The 24,417-nt window shown below is 48.0% G+C and overlaps 1 protein-coding gene across 1 annotated transcript in view; it reads right to left on the reverse strand.

Moving 5' to 3' along the window:
- LOC115146174 (fibroblast growth factor receptor-like 1) overlaps positions 1-23,560 on the reverse strand; it is a 79,873-nt gene extending 56,313 nt beyond the window's left edge. The window contains exons 1-2 of the mRNA XM_065003353.1: positions 23,085-23,560; positions 22,062-22,158 (exon numbers count right to left, since the gene is read on the reverse strand). Of these exons, the coding sequence (XP_064859425.1) occupies positions 22,062-22,125 (64 nt within the window). The 5' untranslated portion in view covers positions 22,126-22,158; positions 23,085-23,560. The remainder of the gene's footprint in view (positions 1-22,061; positions 22,159-23,084) is intronic.
- Positions 23,561-24,417: the final 857 nt, after the last annotated feature.

The raw sequence follows: 24,417 nt of genomic DNA on the forward strand, positions 1-24,417 counted from the left end.
GTCCTTAACGTAGGAGACACTCCTAGCTAGCCAACAGCCAGCCAACGTCTACTGAATAGAACTTTCGCATTCCGGTCGCATTCCGCTTCGCTCCACAGGTAGTATCACATTTTCATTTCATTTCATTACAGTCCCAACGGTGTGATTTGTTTGATCGTAGCTAGCTACATAGCTAGCTACATAGCCGTCTTTGTTTCAAAGATAATTGTGTAGTCTAGAGCGATTTTCTAGGTTAGCTAGCCAGCTATTGTCGTTCTCCCAACGCAACGTAACGTAACCAACACTGCTAGCTAGCCAGCTAGCCCCGAATAGCAGCATTGTAGAAACTTCACACTCAACGGAACGACTTGATTAGGGTAGTGTCAACAACGCAGCTAGCCTACCTCAGCAGTACTGTATCATTTTAATCATTTTAGTCAATTAGATTCTTGCTACGTAAGCTTAACTTTCTGAACATTCGAGACGTGTAGTCCACTTGTCATTCCAATCTCCTCTGCATTAGCGTAGCCTCTTCTCTAGCCTGTCAACTATGTGTCTGTCTATCCCTGTTCTCTCCTCTCTGCACAGACCATACAAACGCTCCACACCGCATGGCCGCGGCCACCTAATCTGGTGGTCCCAGCGCGCACGACCCACGTGGAGTTCCAGGTCTCCGGTAGCCTCTGGAACTGCCGATCTGCGGCCAACAAGGCAGAGTTCATCTCAGCCTATGCCTCCCTCCAGTCCCTCGACTTCTTGGCACTGACGGAAACATGGATCACCACAGACAACACCGCTACTCCTACTGCTCTCTCTTCGTCCGCCCACGTGCTCTCGCTCACCCCGAGAGCTTCTGGTCAGCGGGGTGGTGGCACCGGGATCCTCATCTCTCCCAAGTGGTCATTCTCTCTTTCTCCCCTTACCCATCTGTCTATCGCCTCCTTTGAATTCCATGCTGTCACAGTTACCAGCCCTTTCAAGCTTAACATCCTTATCATTTATCGCCCTCCAGGTTCCCTCTGAGAGTTCATCAATGAGCTTGATGCCTTGATAAGCTCCTTTCCTGAGGACGGCTCACCTCTCACAGTTCTGGGCGACTTTAACCTCCCCACGTCTACCTTTGACTCATTCCTCTCTGCCTCCTTCTTTCCACTCCTCTCCTCTTTTGACCTCACCCTCTCACCTTCCCCCCCTACTCAAAGGCAGGCAATACGCTCGACCTCATCTTTACTAGATGCTGTTCTTCCACTAACCTCATTGCAACTCCCCTCCAAGTCTCCGACCTCTACCTTGTATCCTTTTCCCTCTCGCTCTCATCCAACACTTCCCACACTGCCCCTACTCGGATGGTATCGCGCCGTCCCAACCTTCGCTCTCTCTCCCCCGCTACTCTCTCCTTTTCCATCCTATCATCTTTTCCCTCTGCTCAAACCTTCTCCAACCTATCTCCTGATTCTGCCTTCTCAACCCTCCTCTCCTCCCTTTCTGCATCCTTTGACTCTCTATGTCCCCTATCCTCCAGGCCGGCTCGGTCCTCCCCTCCCGCTCCGTGGCTCGACGACTCATTGCGAGCTCACAGAACAGGGCTCCGGGCAGCCGAGCGGAAATGGAGGAAAACTCGCCTCCCTGCGGACCTGGCATCCTTTCACTCCCTCCTCTCTACATTTTCCTCCTCTGTCTCTGCTGCTAAAGCCACTTTCTACCACTCTAAATTCCAAGCATCTGCCTCTAACCCTAGGAAGCTCTTTGCCACCTTCTCCTCCTTCTTGAATCCTCCTCCCCTCCCCCCCTCCTCCCTCTCTGCAGATGACTTCGTCAACCATTTTGAAAAGAAGGTCGACGACATCCGATCCTCGTTTGCTAAGTCAAACGACACCGCTGGTTCTGCTCACACTGCCCTACCCTGTGCTCTGACCTCTTTCTCCCCTCTCTCTCCAGATGACATCTCGCGTCTTGTGACGGCCGGCCGCCCAACAACCTGCCCGCTTGACCCTATCCCCTCCTCTCTTCTCCAGACCATCTCCGGTGACCTTCTCCCTTACCTCACCTCGCTCATCAACTCATCCCTGACCGCTGGCTACGTCCCTCCCGTCTTCAAGAGAGCGAGAGTTGCACCCCTTCTGAAAAAACCTACACTCGATCCCTCCGATGTCAACAACTACAGACCAGTATCCCTTCTTTCTTTTCTCTCCAAAACTCTTGAACGTGCCGTCCTTGGCCAGCTCTCCTGCTATCTCTCTCAGAATGACCTTCTTGATCCAAATCAGTCAGGTTTCAAGACTAGTCATTCAACTGAGACTGCTCTTCTCTGTATCACGGAGGCACTCCGCACTGCTAAAGCTAACTCTCTCTCCTCTGCTCTCATCCTTCTAGACCTATCGGCTGCCTTCGATACTGTGAACCATCAGATCCTCCTCTCCACCCTCTCCGAGTTGGGCATCTCCGGCGCGGCCCATGCTTGGATTGCGTCCTACCTGTCAGGTCGCTCCTACCAGGTGACATGGCGAGAATCTGTCTCCTCACCACGCGCTCTCACCACTGGTGTCCCCCAGGGCTCTGTTCTAGGCCCTCTCCTATTCTCGCTATACACCAAGTCACTTGGCTCTGTCATAACCTCACATGGTCTCTCCTATCATTGCTATGCAGACGACACACAATTAATCTTCTCCTTTCCTCCCTCTGATGACCAGGTGGCGAATCGCATCTCTGCATGTCTGGCAGACATATCAGTGTGGATGACGGATCACCACCTCAAGCTGAACCTCGGCAAGACGGAGCTGCTCTTCCTCCCGGGGAAGGACTGCCCATTCCATGATCTCGCCATCACGGTTGACAACTCCATCGTGTCCTCCTCCCAGAGCGCTAAGAACCTTGGCGTGATCCTGGACAACACCCTGTCGTTCTCAACTAACATCAAGGCGGTGGCCCGTTCCTGTAGGTTCATGCTCTACAACATCCGCAGAGTACAACCCTGCCTCACACAGGAAGCGGCGCAGGTCCTAATCCAGGCACTTGTCATCTCCCGTCTGGATTACTGCAACTCGCTGTTGGCTGGGCTCCCTGCCTGTGCCATTAAACCCCTACAACTCATCCAGAACGCCGCAGCCCGTCTGGTGTTCAACCTTCCCAAGTTCTCTCACGTCACCCCGCTCCTCCGCTCTCTCCACTGGCTTCCAGTTGAAGCTCGCATCCGCTACAAGACCATGGTGCTTGCCTACGGAGCTGTGAGGGGAACGGCACCTCAGTACCTCCAGGCTCTGATCAGGCCCTACACCCAAACAAGGGCACTGCGTTCATCCACCTCTGGCCTGCTCGCCTCCCTACCACTGAGGAAGTACAGTTCCCGCTCAGCCCAGTCAAAACTGTTCGCTGCTCTGGCCCCCCAATGGTGGAACAAACTCCCTCACGACGCCAGGACAGCGGAGTCAATCACCACCTTCCGGAGACACCTGAAACCCCACCTCTTTAAGGAATACCTAGGATAGGATAAAGTAATCCTTCTCACCCCCCTTAAAAGACCTAGATGCACTATTGTAAAGTGGCTGTTCCACTGGATGTCATAAGGTGAAAGCACCAATTTGTAAGTCGCTCTGGATAAGAGTGTCTGCAAAATGACTTAAATGTAAATGTAAATAACCAACAAGTAATTCAGCTAACAATTCCAAAACTACTACCTTATAGACACAAGTGTAAGGGGATAAAGAATATGTACATAAAGATATATGAATGAGTGATGGTACAGAGCGGCATAGGCAAGATACAGTAGATGGTATTGAGTGCAGTATATACATATGAGATGAGTATGCAAACAAAGTGGCATAGTTAAAGTGGCTAGTGATACATGTATTACATAAGGATGCAGTAGATGATATAGAAAACAGTATATACGTATACATATGAGATGAATAATGTAGGGTATGTAAACATTATATTATGTAGCATTGTTTAAAGTGGCTAGTGATATATTTTACATCATTTCCCATCAATTCCCATGATTAAAGTGGCTGGAGTTGAGTCAGTGTGTTGGCAACAGCCACTCAATGTTAGTGGTAGCTGTTTAACAGTCTGATGGCCTTGAGATAGAAGCTGTTTTTCAGTCTCTCGGTCCCAGCTTTGATGCACCTGTACTGACCTCGCCTTCTGGATGATAGCGGGGTGAACAGGCAGTGGCTCGGGTGGTTGTTGTCCTTGATGATCTTTGTGGCCTTCCTGTGACATCGGGTTGTGTAGGTGTCCTGGAGGGCAGGTAGTTTGCCCCCGGTGATGCGTTGTGCAGACCTCACTACCCTCTGGAGAGCCTTACGGTTGTGGGCGGAGCAGTTGCCGTACCAGGCGGTGATACAGCCCGACAGGATGCTCTCGATTGTGCATCTGTAGAAGTTTGTGAGTGCTTTTGGTGACAAGCCAAATTTCTTCAGCCTCCTGAGGTTGAAGAGGCGCTGCTGAGCCTTCTTCACGATGCTGTCTGTGTGGGTGGACCAATTCAGTTTGTCTGTGATGTGTACGCAGAGGAACTTAAAACTTTCTACCCTCTCCACTACTGTTCCATCGATGTGGATAGGGGGGTGTTCCCTCTGCTGTTTCCTGAAGTCTACAATCATCTCATTAGTTTTGTTGACGTTGAGTGTGAGGTTATTTTCCTGACACCACACTCCGAGGGCCCTCACCTCCTCCCTGTAGGCCGTCTCGTCGTTGTTGGTAATCAAGCCTACAACTGTTGTGTCGTCCGCAAACTTGATGATTGAGTTGGAGGCGTGCGTGGCCACGCAGTCGTGGGTGAACAGGGAGTACAGGAGAGGGCTCAGAACGCACCCTTGTGGGGCCCCAGTGTTGAGGATCAACGGGGTGGAGATGTTGTTGCCTACCCTCACCACCTGGGGGCGGCCCGTCAGGAAGTCCAGTACCCAGTTGCACAGGGCGGGGTCGAGACCCAGGGTCTCGAGCTTGATGACGAGCTTGGAGGGCACTATGGTGTTAAATGCCGAGCTGTAGTCGATGAACAGCATTCTCACATAGGTATTCCTCTTGTCCAGATGGGTTAGGGCAGTGTGCAGTGTGGTTGAGATTGCATCGTCTGTGGACCTATTTGGGCGGTAAGCAAATTGGAGTGGGTCTAGGGTGTCAGGTAGGGTGGAGGTGATATGGTCCTTGACTAGTCTCCCAAAGCACTTCATGATGACGGAAGTGAGTGCTACGGGGCGGGGCGGTAGTCGTTTAGCTCAGTTACCTTAGCTTTCTTGGGAACAGGAACAATGGTGGCCCTCTTGAAGCATGTGGGAACAACAGACTGGGATAGGGATTGATTGAATATGTCCGGAAACACACCAGCCAGCTGGTCTGCGCATGCTCTGAGGGCGCGGCTGGGGATGCCGTCTGGGCCTGCAGCCTTGCGAGGGTTGACACGTTTAAATGTTTTCCTCACGTCGGCTGCAGCGAAGGAGAGTCCGCATGTTTTAGTTGCGGGCCGTGTCAGTGGCACTGTATTGTCCTCAAAGCGGGCAAAAAAGTTATTTAGTCTGCCTGGGAGCAAGACATCCTGGTCCGTGACGGGGCTGGTTTTCTTTTTGTAATCCGTAATTGACTGTAGACCCTGCCACATACCTCTTGTGTCTGAGCCGTTGAATTGAGATTCTACTTTGTCTCTATACTGACGCTTAGCTTGTTTGATTGCCTTGCAGAGGGAATAGTTACACTGTTTGTATTCGGTCACGTTTCCAGTCACCTTGCCCTGATTAAAAGCAGTGGTTCGCGCTTTCAGTTTCACGCGAATGCTGCCATCAATCCACGGTTTCTGGTTTGGGAATGTTTTAATCGTTGCTATGGGAACGTCATCTTCAACGCACGTTCTAATGAACTCGCTCACCGAATCAGCGTATTCGTCAATGTTGTTGTCTGACGCAATACAGTACATATCCCAGTCCACGTGATGGAAGCAGTCTTGGAGTGTGGAATCAGATTGGTCGGACCAGCGTTGAACAGACCTCAGCGCGGGAGCTTCTTGTTTTAGTTTCTGTCTGTAGGCAGGGATCAACAAAATGGAGTCGTGGTCAGCTTTTCCGAAAGGAGAGCGGGGCAGGGCCTTATATGCGTCGCGGAAGTTGGAATAGCAATGATCCAAGGTTTTTCCAGCCCTGGTTGCGCAATCGATATGCTGATAAAATTTAGGGAGTCTTGTTTTCAGATTAGCCTTGTTAAAACCTGTTATGGATCATGCGAATTTAAGAGTAAAAAGAGTAAAAATCCCTCGAAAAACTGTTCACCAATAACACAAAAAATATATTAATCCGCCAGTCAATGTATTGTCTAAGGCGACCGAACATAAACGAGGATGCCCTGTAAACACCTACAGCTTCCACACGATGTCGCCAGTACTGGCATTTCCAGTCTACTTAATCCTTGGTTGGATGACGTTTTGGCCCTTCCTGTTTTAGTCTCACCACAGGATGTTGTGAAATTGAAAACAATGGAGGATGATTTCAAGACTTGCTGCTATCGAATACAGATCGCCCCGTGATCAATTTGATAGATTATTAACGTTTATTAATACCTTAAGTTGGTTTAGAAAAGTAGTTTGAAGTGATTTGTAAAAGTTTATAGGCAACTTTTGTAATTTTAAAAAGTGACGTTGCGTCTTGTAAAATGGAATATTCCTGGATCAGACCGGTCTAAGGAAAACGACATTTTGGCTATACAATGACGGATTTACTTGGGAAAAAGACCCAATTGTGATGTTTATGGGATATATAGGAGTGCCAAGAAAGAAGCTTGTCAAAGGTAATGAATGTTTTATATTTTATTTCTGCGTTTTGGGTAGCGCCGTCTACCGCAAAATCTGTTGTTTTAGGTGACGTTCCAGTATTTTGGGGGGTGCATGCTATCAGATAATAGCTTCTCATGCTTTCGCCGAAAAGCATTTTACAAATCTGACTTGGTGGCTAGATTCACAACGAGTGTAGCTTTAATTCAGTACCTTGCATGTGTGTTTTAATGAAAGTTTGAGTTTTATCGAAAACTATAGGTGGCGCTCTAAAATTTCCGCTGATTTGATCCCGCCACAGGAACCAAGTCCCTAAGAAGTTTAAAATCCCCAGCTACAATGAATGCAGCCTCCGGATATATGGATTCCAGTTTGCAAAGAGTCAAATAAAGTTCGTTCAGAGCCATCGATGTATCTGCTTGGGGGGGAATATATACGGCTGTGATTATAATCGAAGAGAATTCCCTTGGTAGATAATGCGGTCGACATTTGATTGTGAGGAATTCTAAATCAGGTGAACAGAAGGATTTGAGTTCCTGTATGTTGTTGTGGCAACACCACGTCACGTTAACCATGAAGCATACGCACCCGCCCCTCTTCTTACCAGAAAGATGTTTGTTTCTGTCGGCGCGATGCGTGGAGAAACCAGCTGGCTGCACCGACTCCGATAGCGTCTTTCCAGTGAGCCATGTTTCCGTGAAGCAAAGAACGTTACAGTCTCTGATGTCCCTCTGGAATGCTACCCTTGCTCGGATTTCATCAACCTTGTTGTCAAGAGACTGGACATTGGCGAGGAGAATGCTAGGGAGTGGTGCACGATGTGCCCGTCTCCGGAGTCTGACCAGAAGACCGCTTCGTTTTCCCCTTTTACGAAGTCGTTTTTTGGGGTCGCCGGCTGGGATCCATTCCGTTGTCCTGGGTGAAAGGCAGAACACAGGATCCGCTTCGCGAAAGTCATATTCTTGGTCGTACTGATGGTGAGTTGACGCTGCTCTTATGTTCAGTGTTTCTTCTCGACTGTATGTAATGAAACCTAAGATGACCTGGGGTACCAATGTAAGAAATAACACGTAAAAAAAACAAAAAACTGCATAGTTTCCTAGGAACACGAAGCGAGGCGGCCAGCTTCTCTGTCTGTGTGCCCCCCCATTACCCATACTGTACCCTGTCGGTATGCCCCTCCATTACCCATACTGTACCCTGTCGGTATGCCCCTCCATTACCCATACTGTACCCTGTCGGTATGCCCCTCCATTACCCATACTGTACCCTGTCTCTGTCTGTGCCCCCCTCCATTACCCATACTGTACCCTGTCTCTGTCTGTGCCCCGCCCCCCCATTACCCATACTGTACCCTGTCGGTATGCCCCTCCATTACCCATACTGTACCCTGTCTCTGTCTGTGCCCCCCCCCATTACCCATACTGTACCCTGTCGGTATGCCCCTCCATTACCCATACTGTACCCTGTCGGTATGCCCCTCCATTACCCATACTGTACCCTGTCGGTATGCCCCTCCATTACCCATACTGTACCCTGTCGGTATGCCCCTCCATTACCCATACTGTACCCTGTCGGTATGCCCCTCCATTACCCATACTGTACCCTGTCGGTATGCCCCTCCATTACCCATACTGTACCCTGTCGGTATGCCCCTCCATTACCCATACTGTACCCTGTCTCTGTCTGTGCCTCCCCCCATTACCCATACTGTACCCTGTCGGTATGCCCCTCCATTACCCATACTGTACCCTGTCGGTATGCCCCTCCATTACCCATACTGTACCCTGTCTCTGTCTGTGCCCCCCATTACCCATACTGTACCCTGTCTCTGTCTGTGCCCCCCCCATTACCCATACTGTACCCTGTCAGTATGCCCCTCCATTACCCATACTGTACCCTGTCTCTGTCTGTCCCCCATTACCCATACTGTACCCTGTCGGTATGCCCCTCCATTACCCATACTGTACCCTGTCGGTATGCCCCTCCATTACCCATACTGTACCCTGTCGGTATGCTCCTCCATTACCCATACTGTACCCTGTCGGTATGCCCCTCCATTACCCATACTGTACCCTGTCTCTGTCTGTGCCCCCATTACCCATACTGTACCCTGTCTCTGTCTGTCCCCCCCATTACCCATACTGTACCCTGTCGGTATGCCCCTCCATTACCCATACTGTACCCTGTCGGTGTGCCCCTCCATTACCCATACTGTACCCTGTCGGTATGCCCCTCCATTACCCATACTGTACCCTGTCGGTATGCTCCTCCATTACCCATACTGTACCCTGTCGGTATGCCCCTCCATTACCCATACTGTACCCTGTCTCTGTCTGTGCCTCTCCCCATTACCCATACTGTACCCTGTCTCTGTCTGTCCCACCCCCCATTACCCATACTGTACCCTGTCGGTATGCCCCTCCATTACCCATACTGTACCCTGTCTCTGTCTGTGCCCCCCCCCCCCATTACCCATACTGTACCCTGTCGGTATGCCCCTCCATTACCCATACTGTACCCTGTCGGTATGCCCTCCATTACCCATACTGTACCCTGTCGGTATGCCCCTCCATTACCCATACTGTACCCTGTCTCTGTCTGTGCCCCCCATTACCCATACTGTACCCTGTCTCTGTCTGTGCCCCCCCCCATTACCCATACTGTACCCTGTCAGTATGCCCCTCCATTACCCATACTGTACCCTGTCTCTGTCTGTCCCCCCCATTACCCATACTGTACCCTGTCGGTATGCCCCTCCATTACCCATACTGTACCCTGTCGGTATGCCCCTCCATTACCCATACTGTACCCTGTCTCTGTCTGTGCCCCCCATTACCCATACTGTACCCTGTCTCTGTCTGTCCCCCCCCCATTACCCATACTGTACCCTGTCGGTATGCCCCTCCATTACCCATACTGTACCCTGTCGGTGTGCCCCTCCATTACCCATACTGTACCCTGTCGGTATGCCCCTCCATTACCCATACTGTACCCTGTCGGTATGCTCCTCCATTACCCATACTGTACCCTGTCGGTATGCCCCTCCATTACCCATACTGTACCCTGTCTCTGTCTGTGCCTCTCCCCATTACCCATACTGTACCCTGTCTCTGTCTGTCCCACCCCCATTACCCATACTGTACCCTGTCGGTATGCCCCTCCATTACCCATACTGTACCCTGTCTCTGTCTGTGCCCCCCCCATTACCCATACTGTACCCTGTCGGTATGCCCCTCCATTACCCATACTGTACCCTGTCGGTATGCCCCTCCATTACCCATACTGTACCCTGTCGGTATGCCCCTCCATTACCCATACTGTACCCTGTCGGTATGCCCCTCCATTACCCATACTGTACCCTGTCTCTGTCTGTGCCCCGCCCCCCATTACCCATACTGTACCCTGTCGGTATGCCCCTCCATTACCCATACTGTACCCTGTCTCTGTCTGTGCCCCCCCCATTACCCATACTGTACCCTGTCGGTATGCCCCTCCATTACCCATACTGTACCCTGTCGGTATGCCCTCCATTACCCATACTGTACCCTGTCGGTATGCCCTCCATTACCCATACTGTACCCTGTCGGTATGCCCCTCCATTACCCATACTGTACCCTGTCGGTATGCCCCTCCATTACCCATACTGTACCCTGTCGGTATGCCCCTCCATTACCCATACTGTACCCTGTCTCTGTCTGTGCCTCCCCCATTACCCATACTGTACCCTGTCGGTATGCCCCTCCATTACCCATACTGTACCCTGTCGGTATGCCCCTCCATTACCCATACTGCACCCTGTCTCTGTCTGTGCCCCCCCCATTACCCATACTGTACCCTGTCTCTGTCTGTGCCCCCCCCCCCATTACCCATACTGTACCCTGTCAGTATGCCCCTCCATTACCCATACTGTACCCTGTCTCTGTCTGCCCCCCCATTACCCATACTGTACCCTGTCGGTATGCCCCTCCATTACCCATACTGTACCCTGTCGGTATGCCCCTCCATTACCCATACTGTACCCTGTCGGTATGCTCCTCCATTACCCATACTGTACCCTCGGTATGCCCCTCCATTACCCATACTGTACCCTGTCTCTGTCTGTGCCCCCCATTACCCATACTGTACCCTGTCTCTGTCTGTCCCCCCATTACCCATACTGTACCCTGTCGGTATGCCCCTCCATTACCCATACTGTACCCTGTCGGTGTGCCCCTCCATTACCCATACTGTACCCTGTCGGTATGCCCCTCCATTACCCATACTGTACCCTGTCGGTATGCTCCTCCATTACCCATACTGTACCCTGTCGGTATGCCCTCCATTACCCATACTGTACCCTGTCTCTGTCTGTGCCTCTCCCCATTACCCATACTGTACCCTGTCTCTGTCTGTCCCACCCCCATTACCCATACTGTACCCTGTCGGTATGCCCCTCCATTACCCATACTGTACCCTGTCTCTGTCTGTGCCCCCCCATTACCCATACTGTACCCTGTCGGTATGCCCCTCCATTACCCATACTGTACCCTGTCGGTATGCCCCTCCATTACCCATACTGTACCCTGTCGGTATGCCCCTCCATTACCCATACTGTACCCTGTCGGTATGCCCCTCCATTACCCATACTGTACCCTGTCTCTGTCTGTGTGCCCCTGTATGTGTGCCCCTCCATTAGCTGGCCCAGAAGGAACCCTACACCACTGTTACTGTACGCTCTGAGCATCACCAAATCCTCCACATGACACACTAATGCGTTTTACACCAGCGCCTTTGTCAACCAGTCCTTTTCAAAGAGAGAGAGCCAATGACAGAATGAGATGTAGCAGCAGTGCCTGGGTAGAAAGAGATGAGACAGAGGGAGATGGTGAAGGGTAGAGAGACAGACAGAGGGGGTGGGGGTGTTGGCAAAGCTCCTACTGACAGCCATGGGGCCTCTTGACAATTCAGGAATATTGTCTGAAATCAATCTGTCATTGTGGAGTTGATGTGCCTGTCATTAACAGGAGGTACCCGGCCTTTCACAGTGACAGTGTTCCCCGCTTTACCGGTTCACCTTACAAGTCCGACCACAAAGGTCACTCCGCTCTACACATCTATGTTTGCCATGTCTGTATGTCTCTACCTCTCTTTATTCCTTCATTCACCAACCTCACACATGTTGTCACGCAGTCCCTTTACCAAAGTGACCTGCAGACATACATTTGCAAAGTGAGCGTGCTAGGCAAAACAGTAGCTATCTTAGACATACTGTACTGACGGACACAGAAAACACACACCAGCACAACAAAGTCAGCTATAGGTCCATTTAAGCCTGGAAGGAATCCTCCAAAACATCCTTGAATCTCCATGTGTATGCTAGTCCCCCTTCCCCCACCCAAGTGCGTCCTGGCCCAAAGCTGGAGCCCAAACTCACATCCCTGTACATGAGGAAATCAAATCAGTTTCACTACATGGTGCAGAAATTCCAGTCTGGGACAGCAATAGCCCAACTATAAAATACGACAGATCATACTTTCAGCTTCTGAACCATTTTTACTCTCCTGTCCCCAGCCTCCTTAAGTCTTCAAGTTAAAAGTGGGAAATATTTTTCCATTCTTTGTTAAACCATTCGTCTATGGGTCTGTGGGTCCCTTGTGTATATAAAGTTCACGAAAAAAAAGTTACTTTTGGATCCTGAAAGTGATCGACATTGAAAATAAAGAATGTCAACCCAATTACAGTAGTAGGGTGATCTTTGGCATTGTTTCAAGTTCCACTCCCACAGTCTCCACCATCAAAACTAAATTTCTGACATAATACAACAACATTCCCCAATTCCCAAAGGCTTTCCTAAACAATGCCTATTTCGTTTGACAGAAATAGTGCATACGGAATAGAACTTACAAATTCTATAAAAGAAAAACAGTGAGAATTCTGAGTGAAAAGGCAGAAAGTCATGTGGGGTCTCATTGATGCCCATCGCAAAGGGGGATGTTGATCAGAGCGGTGGGTTATGGTGGAGGCTGTGGAGGCCTTATTCAGCCCTCGTTATCCCAGCTATCCCTTGGCTTTCTTCAGACCCAGCCAGGCAGCGCTGTTGCCACCATAACTTTCAATCAACCTTTTAACTGCAGAACAAAAAGCGTTGAAGGGGAGGGAGGCAGGGGAGAGGTTGGAGGGAAGGAGTCAGTACTGCTGGAGATTTCCAATGACTACCTCAGAGAGGAGAGAAACATTTGCAGCGGATATGCCAGTCATTTGAAATTCTGATAACTGACGATAGGAGAAAATAAAACATCAACTAAAGACAATTGTGGCAAGTTCAACATACAAGAGTACAAGATAAGCAAGATACTGTTTAAAACATTCCCTTATTCTATCATAGAGCGCCATGTGTACTTTACTTGTCTAAAGAAAGGGAGAAAGGAAATGGGCATGGAAATGGGGAAAGAGAGGGAGGGAGACACAAGGCCTCATCATAAATCTACACGCTAACATCTACAGGAAAACAAGACTGACAGTCTCCTGTTGAGGGGTGAAAGGAGTGGGCTTCAGATTCTCAAAGTTTCGTTTGTTAAGTGACTGAGAGAACAGCTGTGAAACACGGAGGGAAGTGGGGGCTCTCGGCTGATCTCCGCTGCTCGAAAGAAAATAGAAAATATAAGGGAGAGGAGAGAGCTGTGGAGGAGTAGGGGAGGGGGCCAGAGAGGCTGAAAAAGAAGAGGTTGCGCAAGATAAACACTTCCCACTGCGTAGCTGAAATGTTATTGTAAGGTCACTTGTAAGGGTCCAACAGGGCGGCCCCTAACCCCCACCTCCGCGCTCCGTCCCAACGACTACACCCCATCTTAAATAAAGGTTAAATAAAGGTGAAATAAAAAATAAAACATTTAAAATCTCTCTGTCCAAGAGTGTAACACAGCAGCCCTGCGCTCCAGAGTTACAGGGAAATATGCAGCTGGAACTTGGACCTCTTATTATTTGTTATTGTGACACTATGACATTACATAACAGCTTGGAGACAGGTGGGTGCAGGATTTAAAGGTGCAATATGCAGAAATCGCTCTGACATTTCTTGGATGATAAAATTCTAATAGTTTGTCTAATTTCAGTTTATTTAACAAAAAAAAGAAATATATTTTCCAATACCAAAAAACAAAACTTTAAAACGGGAGGCATAGAAATAATGCACATAGAACAAATCTACCACTTCATAGACTTCAATGAGAATGACAGATCTATGTGAATTTGGTCAGGTTGCCCAAAAAGTTACATACTGCAGCTTTAAGATATATCCCTCAATAGTTTGAATATTTATTGTTCATCTCAAACAATCAAATCAAAAACACATGCAGGTGATTACCATTTGAATGATGACACGTCAATCAGACCAGCTCTCTGGCCCATTGTAAAGGATTCTATGAGATCCTTGTGGGTTAAGTAGGGCACCATGAATCCATGTGTCTGTCTATCACCCCATTTACTCAGAGGGGACAAAGTGTGTGGCTTAAAGACACTGCCACCCGGAGCCAAGTGGCCAAACAAACTCATGATCGCCTACATAGACAAATCCTCATGACTGGCAGATTATAAACAATCCTATTCACACTTCATTCTCCCCCTTTCCATACAGCTGAGCATGACAACAGTGAATGGGAGCAGACAATGTGTAAATAGTTGAGATTCCATCAGAATGCTAATTAGAGTGCCCATTAGGCTCAGTCAAAGCTGGCAGTGTTGCTCACACAGATTATGGCCCACTAAAGTAAACAACAATTGACCTCCATTATGGCTACTTATCACAGCTTCCCCCATCACCATGTACAGCCCTCTCCTCTCTGTGGGGTGAAGTCTAACACCTTCCTCTTCCAGGTCCCTTCCTAGACTTCCTCTCCCTTCCATAGATTTGCCAGGAGCTGCAGTGTGTGACGGTAGTAATGATAGATGCAGCTGTATTTGTTATCATAGTAAACGTAGACACAGTAGTAGCAGTGGTACCGAACAGAACTTCTGCACTCAACAATCCGGTCGCATTTCGCTTCGCTCCACAGGTAGTATCACATTTTTCATTTCATTTCATTACAGTACAACGGCTTGATTTGTTTGATCGTAGCTAGCTACATAGCTAGCTACACAGCCGTCTTTGTATCAAAGATAATTGTGTAGTCTAGAGCGACTTCCTAGGTTAGTTAGCCAGCTATTGTCGTTCTTTTAACGCAACGTAACGTAATCAACACTGCTAGCTAGCCAGCTAGCCCCGAATAGCAGCACAGTAGAAACTATTACACTCAACGGAACGACTTGATTAGTGTAGTGTCAACAACGCAGCCAATGCCAACTAGCCTACTTAGTCAACAACGCAGCCTCTGCCAGCTAGCCTACTTCAGCAGTACTGTATCATTTTAATCATTTTAGTCAATAAGATTCTTGCTACGTAAGCTTAACTCTCTGAACACTCGTGACGTGTAGTCCACTTGTCATTCCAATCTCCTTTGCATTAGCGTAGCCTCTTGTGTAGCCTGTCAACTATGTGTCTGTCTATCCCTGTTCTCTCCTCTCTGCACAGACCATACAAACGCTCCACACCGCGTGGCCGCGGCCACCCTAATCTGGTGGTCCCAGCGCGCACGACCCACGTGGAGTTCCAGGTCTCCGGTAGCCTCTGGAACTGCCGATCTGCGGCCAACAAGGCAGAGTTCATCTCCGCCTATGTCTCCCTCCAGTCCCTCGACTTCTTGGCACTGACGGAAACATGGATCACCACAGACAACACTGCTACTCCTACTGCTCTCTTCGTCTGCCCACGTGTTCTCGCACACCCCGAGAGCTTCTGGTCAGCGGGGTGGTGGCACCGGGATCCTCATCTCTCCCAAGTGGTCATTCTCTCTTTCTCCCCTTACCCATCTGTCTATCGCCTCCTTTGAATTCCATGCTGTCACAGTTACCAGCCCTTTCAAGCTTAACATCCTTATCATTTATCGCCCTCCAGGTTCCTCGGAGAGTTCATCAATGAGCTTGATGCCTTGATAAGCTCCTTTCCTGAGGACGGCTCACCTCTCACAGTTCTGGGCGACTTTAACCTCCCCACGCCTACCTTTGACTCATTCCCTCTGCCTCCTTCTTTCCACTCCTCTCCTCTTTTGACCTCACCCTCTCACCTTCCCCCTACTCACAAGGCAGGAAATACGCTCGACCTCATCTTTACTAGATGCTGTTCTTCCACTAACCTCGTTGCAACTCCCCTCCAAGTCTCCGACCACTACCTTGTATCCTTTTCCCTCTCGCTCTCATCCAACACTTCCCACACTGCCCCTACTCGGATGGTATCGCGCCGTCCCAACCTTCGCTCTCTCTCCCCGCTACTCTCTCCTCTTCCATCCTATCATCTCTTCCCTCTGCTCAAACCTTCTCCAACCTATCTCCTGATTCTGCCTCCTCAACCCTCCTCTCCTCCCTTTCTGCATCCTTTGACTCTCTATGTCCCCTATCCTCCAGGCCGGCTCGGTCCTCCCTCCCGCTCCGTGGCTCGACGACTCATTGCGAGCTCACAGAACAGGGCTCCGGGCAGCCGAGCGGAAATGGAGGAAAACTCGCCTCCCTGCGGACCTGACATCCTTTCACTCCCTCCTCTCTACATTTTCCTCTTCTCTCTCTGCTGCTAAAGCCACTTTCTACCACTCTAAATTCCAAGCATCTGCCTCTAACCCTAGGAAGCTCTTTGCAACCTTCTCCCTCCCTCCTGAATCCTCCTCCCCCTCCCCCCTCCTCCCTCTCTGCAGATGACTTCGTCAACCATTTTGAAAAGAAGGTCGACGACATCCGATCCTCGTTTGCTAAGTCAAACGACACCGCTGGTTCTGCTCACACTGCCCTACCCTGTGCTCTGACCTCTTTCTCCCCTCTCTCTCCAGATGAAATCTCGCGTCTTGTGACGGCCGGCCGCCCTACAACCTGCCCGCTTGACCCTATCCCCTCCTCTCTTCTCCAGACCATTTCCGGAGACCTCCTCCCTTACCTCACCTCGCTCATCAACTCATCCCTGACCGCTGGCTACGTCCCTTCCGTCTTCAAGAGAGCGAGAGTTGCACCCCTTCTGAAAAAACCTACACTCGATCCCTCCGATGTCAACAACTACAGACCAGTATCCCTTCTTTCTTTTCTCTCCAAAACTCTTGAACGTGCCGTCCTTGGCCAGCTCTCCCGCTATCTCTCTCAGAATGACCTTCTTGATCCAAATCAGTCAGGTTTCAAGACTAGTCATTCAACTGAGACTGCTCTTCTCTGTATCACGGAGGCGCTCCGCACTGCTAAAGCTAACTCTCTCTCCTCTGCTCTCATCCTTCTAGACCTATCGGCTGCCTTCGATACTGTGAACCATCAGATCCTCCTCTCCACCCTCTCCGAGTTGGGCATCTCCGGCGCGGCCCACGCTTGGATTGCGTCCTACCTGACAGGTCGCTCCTACCAGGTGGCGTGGCGAGAATCCGTCTCCACACCACGTGCTCTCACCACTGGTGTCCCCAGGGCTCTGTTCTAGGCCCTCTCCTATTCTCGCTATACACCAAGTCACTTGGCTCTGTCATAACCTCACATGGTCTCTCCTATCATTGCTATGCAGACGACACACAATTAATCTTCTCCTTTCCCCTTCTGATGACCAGGTGGCGAATCGCATCTCTGCATGTCTGGCAGACATATCCGTGTGGATGACGGATCACCACCTCAAGCTGAACCTCGGCAAGACGGAACTGCTCTTCCTCCCGGGAAGGACTGCCCGTTCCATGATCTCGCCATCACGGTTGACAACTCCATTGTGTCCTCCTCCCAGAGCGCTAAGAACCTTGGCGTGATCCTGGACAACACCCTGTCGTTCTCAACTAACATCAAGGCGGTGGCCCGTTCCTGTAGGTTCATGCTCTACAACATCCGCAGAGTACGACCCTGCCTCACACAGGAAGCGGCGCAGGTCCTAATCCAGGCACTTGTCATCTCCCGTCTGGATTACTGCAACTCGCTGTTGGCTGGGCTCCTGCCTGTGCCATTAAACCCCTACAACTCATCCAGAACGCCGCAGCCCGTCTGGTGTTCAACCTTCCCAAGTTCTCTCACGTCACCCCGCTCCTCCGCTCCCTCCACTGGCTTCCAGTTGAAGCTCGCATCCGCTACAAGTCCATGGTGCTTGCCTACGGAGCTGTGAGGGGAACGGCACCTCAGTACCTCCAGGCTCTGATCAGGCCCTACACCCAAACAAGGGCACTGCGTTCATCCACCTCTGGCCTGCTCGCCTCCCTACCACTGAGGAAGTACAGTTCCCGCTCAGCCCAGTCAAAACTGTTCGCTGCTCTGGCCCCCCAATGGTGGAACAAACTCCCTCACGACGCCAGGACAGCGGAGTCAATCACCACCTTCCGGAGACACCTGAAACCCCACCTCTTTAAGGAATACCTAGGATAGGATAAAGTAATCCCTCTCACCCCCTCCCCTGAAAAGATTTAGATGCACTACTGTTCCACTGGAGGTCATAAGGTGAATGCACCAATTTGTAAGTCGCTCTGGATAAGAGCGTCTGCTAAATGACTTAAATGTAAATGTAAATGTATGATGTAGTAGTACCTACTAGTGGTGGAACTTTTGGAGAGGGAATAAGTGTTGCTGTATCTGGTAACTCATACTTCTAGGGTTTCTAAATTAGCTTCTGCTCCTTGGGTATCTCATTATCATGACTTCTCACAGAGCAATTGCCCCATGCTTAATAAAACACACACAAACTTCTATACAAAACCCTGAATGTAGCTCCCTCTCATAACTCTCCCTCTCATAACTCTTCCTCACGCACCTCTAAATCGCAGCCCCTCAGTAAAACAAATCCCCGGTTTGCAGTATACATACACACTAATAGACGGCAAATCACCACAGTCTACAGGGATGTAGAGTGTTTCAAATTAATTACTGCTGCCATGTCCAACCGGGGGGACTAGTGCATATAATAATCCGCCCATTGTTCTCTGCAAATGGACCCAGGCTCAGTAAATAGGGGCTATTGGTGAGCTGAGAGAGGGTGGGTGGGAGTAAAGGTCAGCTCCATGCCTTGTTTTAACGACAGCACATTAACTTAATTCACTTCCTCTGGCTTTACACTGGTAATAAACGGGAGGAAATGCAGAGAGTAGGACTGGGAAAGAGAGCAGGGAGACATATGTAAGGGGGATGGCGAGAAAGCAGTGGTTGTTGTTTGGTCATAAATTGGCTTGGGGAATCGTAGCAGCCCGTAGAGTTCAGAGGTGGCATGTCAATCGGTCGGACTGCACTGAGTTGTGTGTGTCTGTGGGTGTTGGTGGGTTTATGATGAATCCACTCTTTTTCAGTGCTGGTACTTCATTGGCGAAACTGATAGTATGATAACACTGATTTTGTTGTCATTTCTAAATCAAGTGTTTTCAGAGGGGACTACTCAAACACATGGCAAAGATTGTACAGTACTGCCTAGACCTCCCCCTCTCTCTCTTTCATTCTCTCACCTCTGTCCACTCTCCCCCTCTCTCTCTTTCATTCTCTCACCTCTGTCCACTCTCCCCCTGTTTCTCCAGCTGGGCTCACGTGCCAGAACACCACAGTGTCATCATCTTCTGACTATTTTGGCCATATTTAAAAAATAAGAGGACTTTGGAGTATTTGTTTACTGGGAAACTAGCCTCATTACGGAAATCTGTCTGGGAGCCAAATGCCCTTGTGATTTTAAAGGCCCATGGCATACAATTTATCTCATAGTACCTTCTTGTTATAAAACCATGATGTAACTCGCCTATAAAATGTATATTTTCCAAAACAGTTGCAGAGCAGTTTGTATGCTCTAAATTTATCCAGATGGCTCAGGAGGTGTAGATGAGTAAACATTTGTCTGAAGTTAAAAACGTTCATGTCAAGCTAATATGCTGCTGTCGATACAGTATACTGCCTCAAAAATCACAGGCCTCTCCTACAAACAAAGTACACCGTTTGTGTGGATGTCACTGCAATTCTGTTTCCAAAAAGAGACTGGTAATCATTTCAGAGTGTGTGTGTGTGTGTTGGTAAGTACTAGGGACACCTTGTATCCTCTCATTCTCACCAAGGATACAGAACACACAGCAGGTCCATATGTCCCGGCTGCTGCATTCCACAGTTACTATACCACAGTGGTCCCCAGTCCTGTCACCACATTAGAAGCTCTGCCGGGACACATCACGGAGCACCTCCTACAGCTGCTGGGGGGAATACGAGGGAGGGGGGGGTTGTCCAATGGGGTTCAAGGAATCAGTCCTGAGAAGGTTTCATGAATCCGAGCACAAGGGAGGACTGGTCCTGGCTTTCGTAGTGAGATAAATGATCAGACTGACGGCAGCAGGCTCATTATCACTCTAGTTCTTTAAGTTGGACTTAAACCCGAGTTTAAAATGTAAAAGTACAGAAGGTGATCATATGAGGTGATCATACCAGATGAAAACCACTAAACACTTCCAATATGTTATTTTGAATTCACACGTAACTCAAAGGATTATCTCCTGCATAATTTCATTTGCATTTGTCAATGATGTTATCATTGCCTGTTAACTTTTACAGGGCACAGTTTTACAGCCACGACAGAGTCCCTACTCCTCTACAAAACCACGTGTCTGTAATCAAAACCTTTATTTTACGGGATATAAAACGGTGAAGTTGTTACTCTGGGATCACATTGTGTTATACCTGGGAGCTTGCTGCCACATCATTCCCTCTAAGGGATTATACAGTAGACTATGGGCTCTTTTCTATCAACTTCTGGAGACTTCATTTCACCCTGCAGTCCTGTATAGCTGACAATTAAAACCATCCTATAAAAGCCCAAATAAATGATTTAACTTAGCTAAATTACATATTAAAACGTGGCCACTTAAAACTGAGCATATGATGTCAGAGAGGAGCATTACTAAATATTTTTGGGGGGACTGTTCGCCAACAGTAAATATTTGTATCTGTTCTGGACCTATCTAAAATCACTTTCAGAAACAAAGTATGAAAAACAGACTACATATGCCTATTTTCTTCTGTGATAAAATCAGTGCAGGCCACCGTGCATACAGATTAGGATGTCTCGTTTTTCTCTCTGCAGTCTATTTCCCCTGTTGGTTTTGTCCTTCCTTTGACATCTGTAAACAGATATAATTGCCTGTCTAAATCCTATTTAGCCTCCACGTCTTGTTTACTTTTCCTTTAGCCGTGTCGTGAAGGCTTGTCTGTCCTGCTGTGAATAAGGCTTGTCTGTCCTGCTGTGAATAAGGCATTGTCTGCAGCCCCACAGATGTAATCTGCCCACATCCAAACCACCTAGCGGCCCTCACCGGCCCCCACCTGCCCCGTATTGCAATGCCCTGTTAGCCACATGCATGTAGTACTTTTGAGAAGCCACTTCCATTTGCTGCCCTTCTGAGTTTAACAATGAGGAGAGAGGCGTAGAATAGGATGTCTGGCTTCCCACTGCGAGAGGCTGTAGAATACACTAAAAGTTTGTGTGAAAGTTTCAAAGCTGTTAAATTGAAAAGGTGACTTTCAAGCTCTTTACCGAGCTGTTCTGGACATTTTCAGCCGTTGATGACAGTTGATATTGTGGAAACCATACGCATAATTATACTATGCGTTCTGCATTTGTCTAACATCCTCAATCAATGCAGGCAGTTTTCTGACCCTGAATCAAAGCAATAACACACTAGACGGGTCATGGTCGTACACACACGCACACACATAGAGACGTGATGCTGAGAAAGTACGGTCCCTGGACCAACCCCGGGAGAGCTGGACTCTTACACCGACTTGTGTCCTTTCACCCTGGGAAGCTGATGGATGTGTTTGTTTGGCTTAGCTGTGGCGAATGTACACACAGTCACACACACATGGCCATGACTGAAAAGATCACACACACGGGGGGGGAGGTAAGGGTTGGCTTTCTCTCTATTTCACCACTGTTGATTTTGGGTTCTGTTTAGAGTTTTTTCTACTTTTCCCCCTCTCTTTTCCCCTTACTTCTCAGTGTGAAGAAGTTAGAGCCAACTGAGATTTTCTTCATGTAAACAAAAAGCAACAGCGGTCAACCCAACTTAGACGAACCGATTTATCTGCTAATATTTCACTAAAACGATTGGACACTACTGTGTAGGCAAGAAAGCAAGAATGAAACCCACTGGGCAGCGGCGTCAATTCAACATCTATTCCACGTTGGTTCACCGGAATTTCATTGAAATGTGGAAACAATGTTGATTTAACCAGTGTGTGCCCAGTGTGAAGTCAAGTTACGTTAAGGAGAAAAATATCCTAAAGATGTATTACTCACCCCTTGCACAGTCAGACAACAGAACAGACTCAAAGATGAGCAGCATGATCTTGAGGACTCCCATCCTGAGTGAAGACAACTTAATGTTCCCCCAACTCTAAAAGACATATGGTAAAAAAACAAAAAAAACTCAGGCCTTCCAGATTCTGTAACTGCACACTGCAGAACTCACATCCACCCCCAGGGAAAAGCAGTTTGCCTCATTAGATGATATGGAAAATCTACAGTAAATGCTCTGCTTTGAATTTCCATATGTCCTTCAAGTCAGACTACAAGGCCATAGTGGGCCGGCAGGGTAGCCTAGTGGTTAGAGGGTTGGACTAGTAACCGAAAGGTTGCAAGTTCAAATCCCCGAGCTGACAAGGTACAAATCTGTCGTTCTGCCCCTGAACAGCAGTTAACCCACTGTTCCTAGGCCTTCATTGAAAATAAGAATTTGTTCTTAACTGACTTGCCTAGTAAAATAAAATTAAAAAAAAAAAAAAATGCATGGGGATTTCTCTTATACATTAAAATGCATAGAGGAGACACACACATTTCTAAAAAATAAATTTAAAAAATCATAGGATTGATGGATAAAATAACATATCTAGCCTGTGTTAGTATATGTATCTATTATTTTCAATAAATATCTGTGGTCAATATGGTGCAAACTCATTTAAGTAGTGCTGCTCTCACAGATTGCCCCCTCTGATAAATTAATATACAAGTAAAATGTATATTTATTATCTGAAACACAGCTGTATTATATTGTATAATTGTCACCATTTGCATTCATGAAATACCGTATAACATGTTACCATAGTCCATACATAGCCTATCTAAAAATTCCACATCATGTAAAATTAAATAGTAATTATTCATATAACTGTAAGCAATCAGTTGTTAATAATACGTAGCCATTCATGTCTTAAATTTAAATATATATATATTTCTATGAACTATTGCGAACAATATAATCGTATGAACAAGGTCATATGCAGTACATATTGTGCACAACAATGTTGACTCTGAATTACATACCTGACGTTTACAGTAAATGAAGTTAACCTCGTATCAGCCTCTTCATTAAAAACGGGCAACCCATTCTCATAGAAGTCTGCGCGGTCTCCATTATTTATTAGTTGCCGATTTCACCGACCGCTCTTGAACACAACTATAATGATCGCGGAATGCCTGTAGATCGGTCTATGGAATGGAAAAGCTGAAATCAGTCGAGGCATACAATCAAATGCGTCCATTAATCACAGATAGGTATCCATTTAAATGTTCCATTAACTTCGACAAATTGAAAAAAATAGGTCGTTTTTAAAGTCTGTTTCCAACTGGTGTTTACAGTGGACTCTACTTCACATCCCACAATAATTACGGAGAGCAGAGATAGTTGCCATCCCAGTTCAACTTTTGACCAATCACATACAAGGGCTGGATAAATCTATCAAAATTAACTCTAAAATGAACACTATCATAATCCAATCGCTTAGACCACACGAGTAATTTATAAAAATGGTATATGCCTCAATTTAAATTGCCGATGGTCACCCCTGTAACAGATCTAGGATAAGTTTCATACCCAAATCCTGACCTTGACCATCACGAGAAAACAATACCGATCTTAGATCGCTTATTTAAAAGGCAACTTTAATCCTACCCCCAGAAGAACAAACAGGCAGGAGACCCACCATACCAGTCATAGTGAGTCTAACAAAATCCACATATGTTTTCAGCAATGCTTATCACATCACCTGAAGAATAATTGGAAACATTCCATTGTTAGGGGTGTTACACTAATGAACTATGGATAACAGAGCTACATTTATCAGTCAGACAGCAGGCAATGCTGCATGAAATGAATAGGTGCTGCCACCCAGTGGGACTGGGATGTAATCTCACCTGAGAACGTGACAAGAGGCAGGGAACGTTGGTCTGGCTACCCAGCCACATCGGTCTGGCCAAATGGCGTTTATAGGGTGTGCACTAGTTTCCACAGCCATATATCACAGATATTCGTGAAACAAAAAGTAACTTTTTTGGTTTTAGTTTAATATTAGGCATACGGTTAGCAGTGTGGTTAAGGTTAAATGTGAGATTAGGTTTAAGAATAGAAATGGTTAGAATTAGGCGGAGTTTATGACTGAGGCGGTCGTGATCGATAGAGCAGCTGAGATACATCCAGGGTCTTCAGGCAAGGGAAGCGTGCTCCAATGACATGAAATCCCTTTGGATCAAGTTGTGTGATTGATGCTGTGCACACTAGAGTCAAGACCATATCAATGACGAGTTGACATAAATGTCACAACTGCCTGAGAAAAGACGGACATGAATGGATAGTAGTAACAGAAATTAGGATACACAC

The sequence above is a fragment of the Oncorhynchus nerka genome, linkage group LG18 (genome assembly GCF_034236695.1).
Source record: "Oncorhynchus nerka isolate Pitt River linkage group LG18, Oner_Uvic_2.0, whole genome shotgun sequence".
Taxonomy (NCBI): Eukaryota; Metazoa; Chordata; class Actinopteri; order Salmoniformes; family Salmonidae; genus Oncorhynchus; species Oncorhynchus nerka.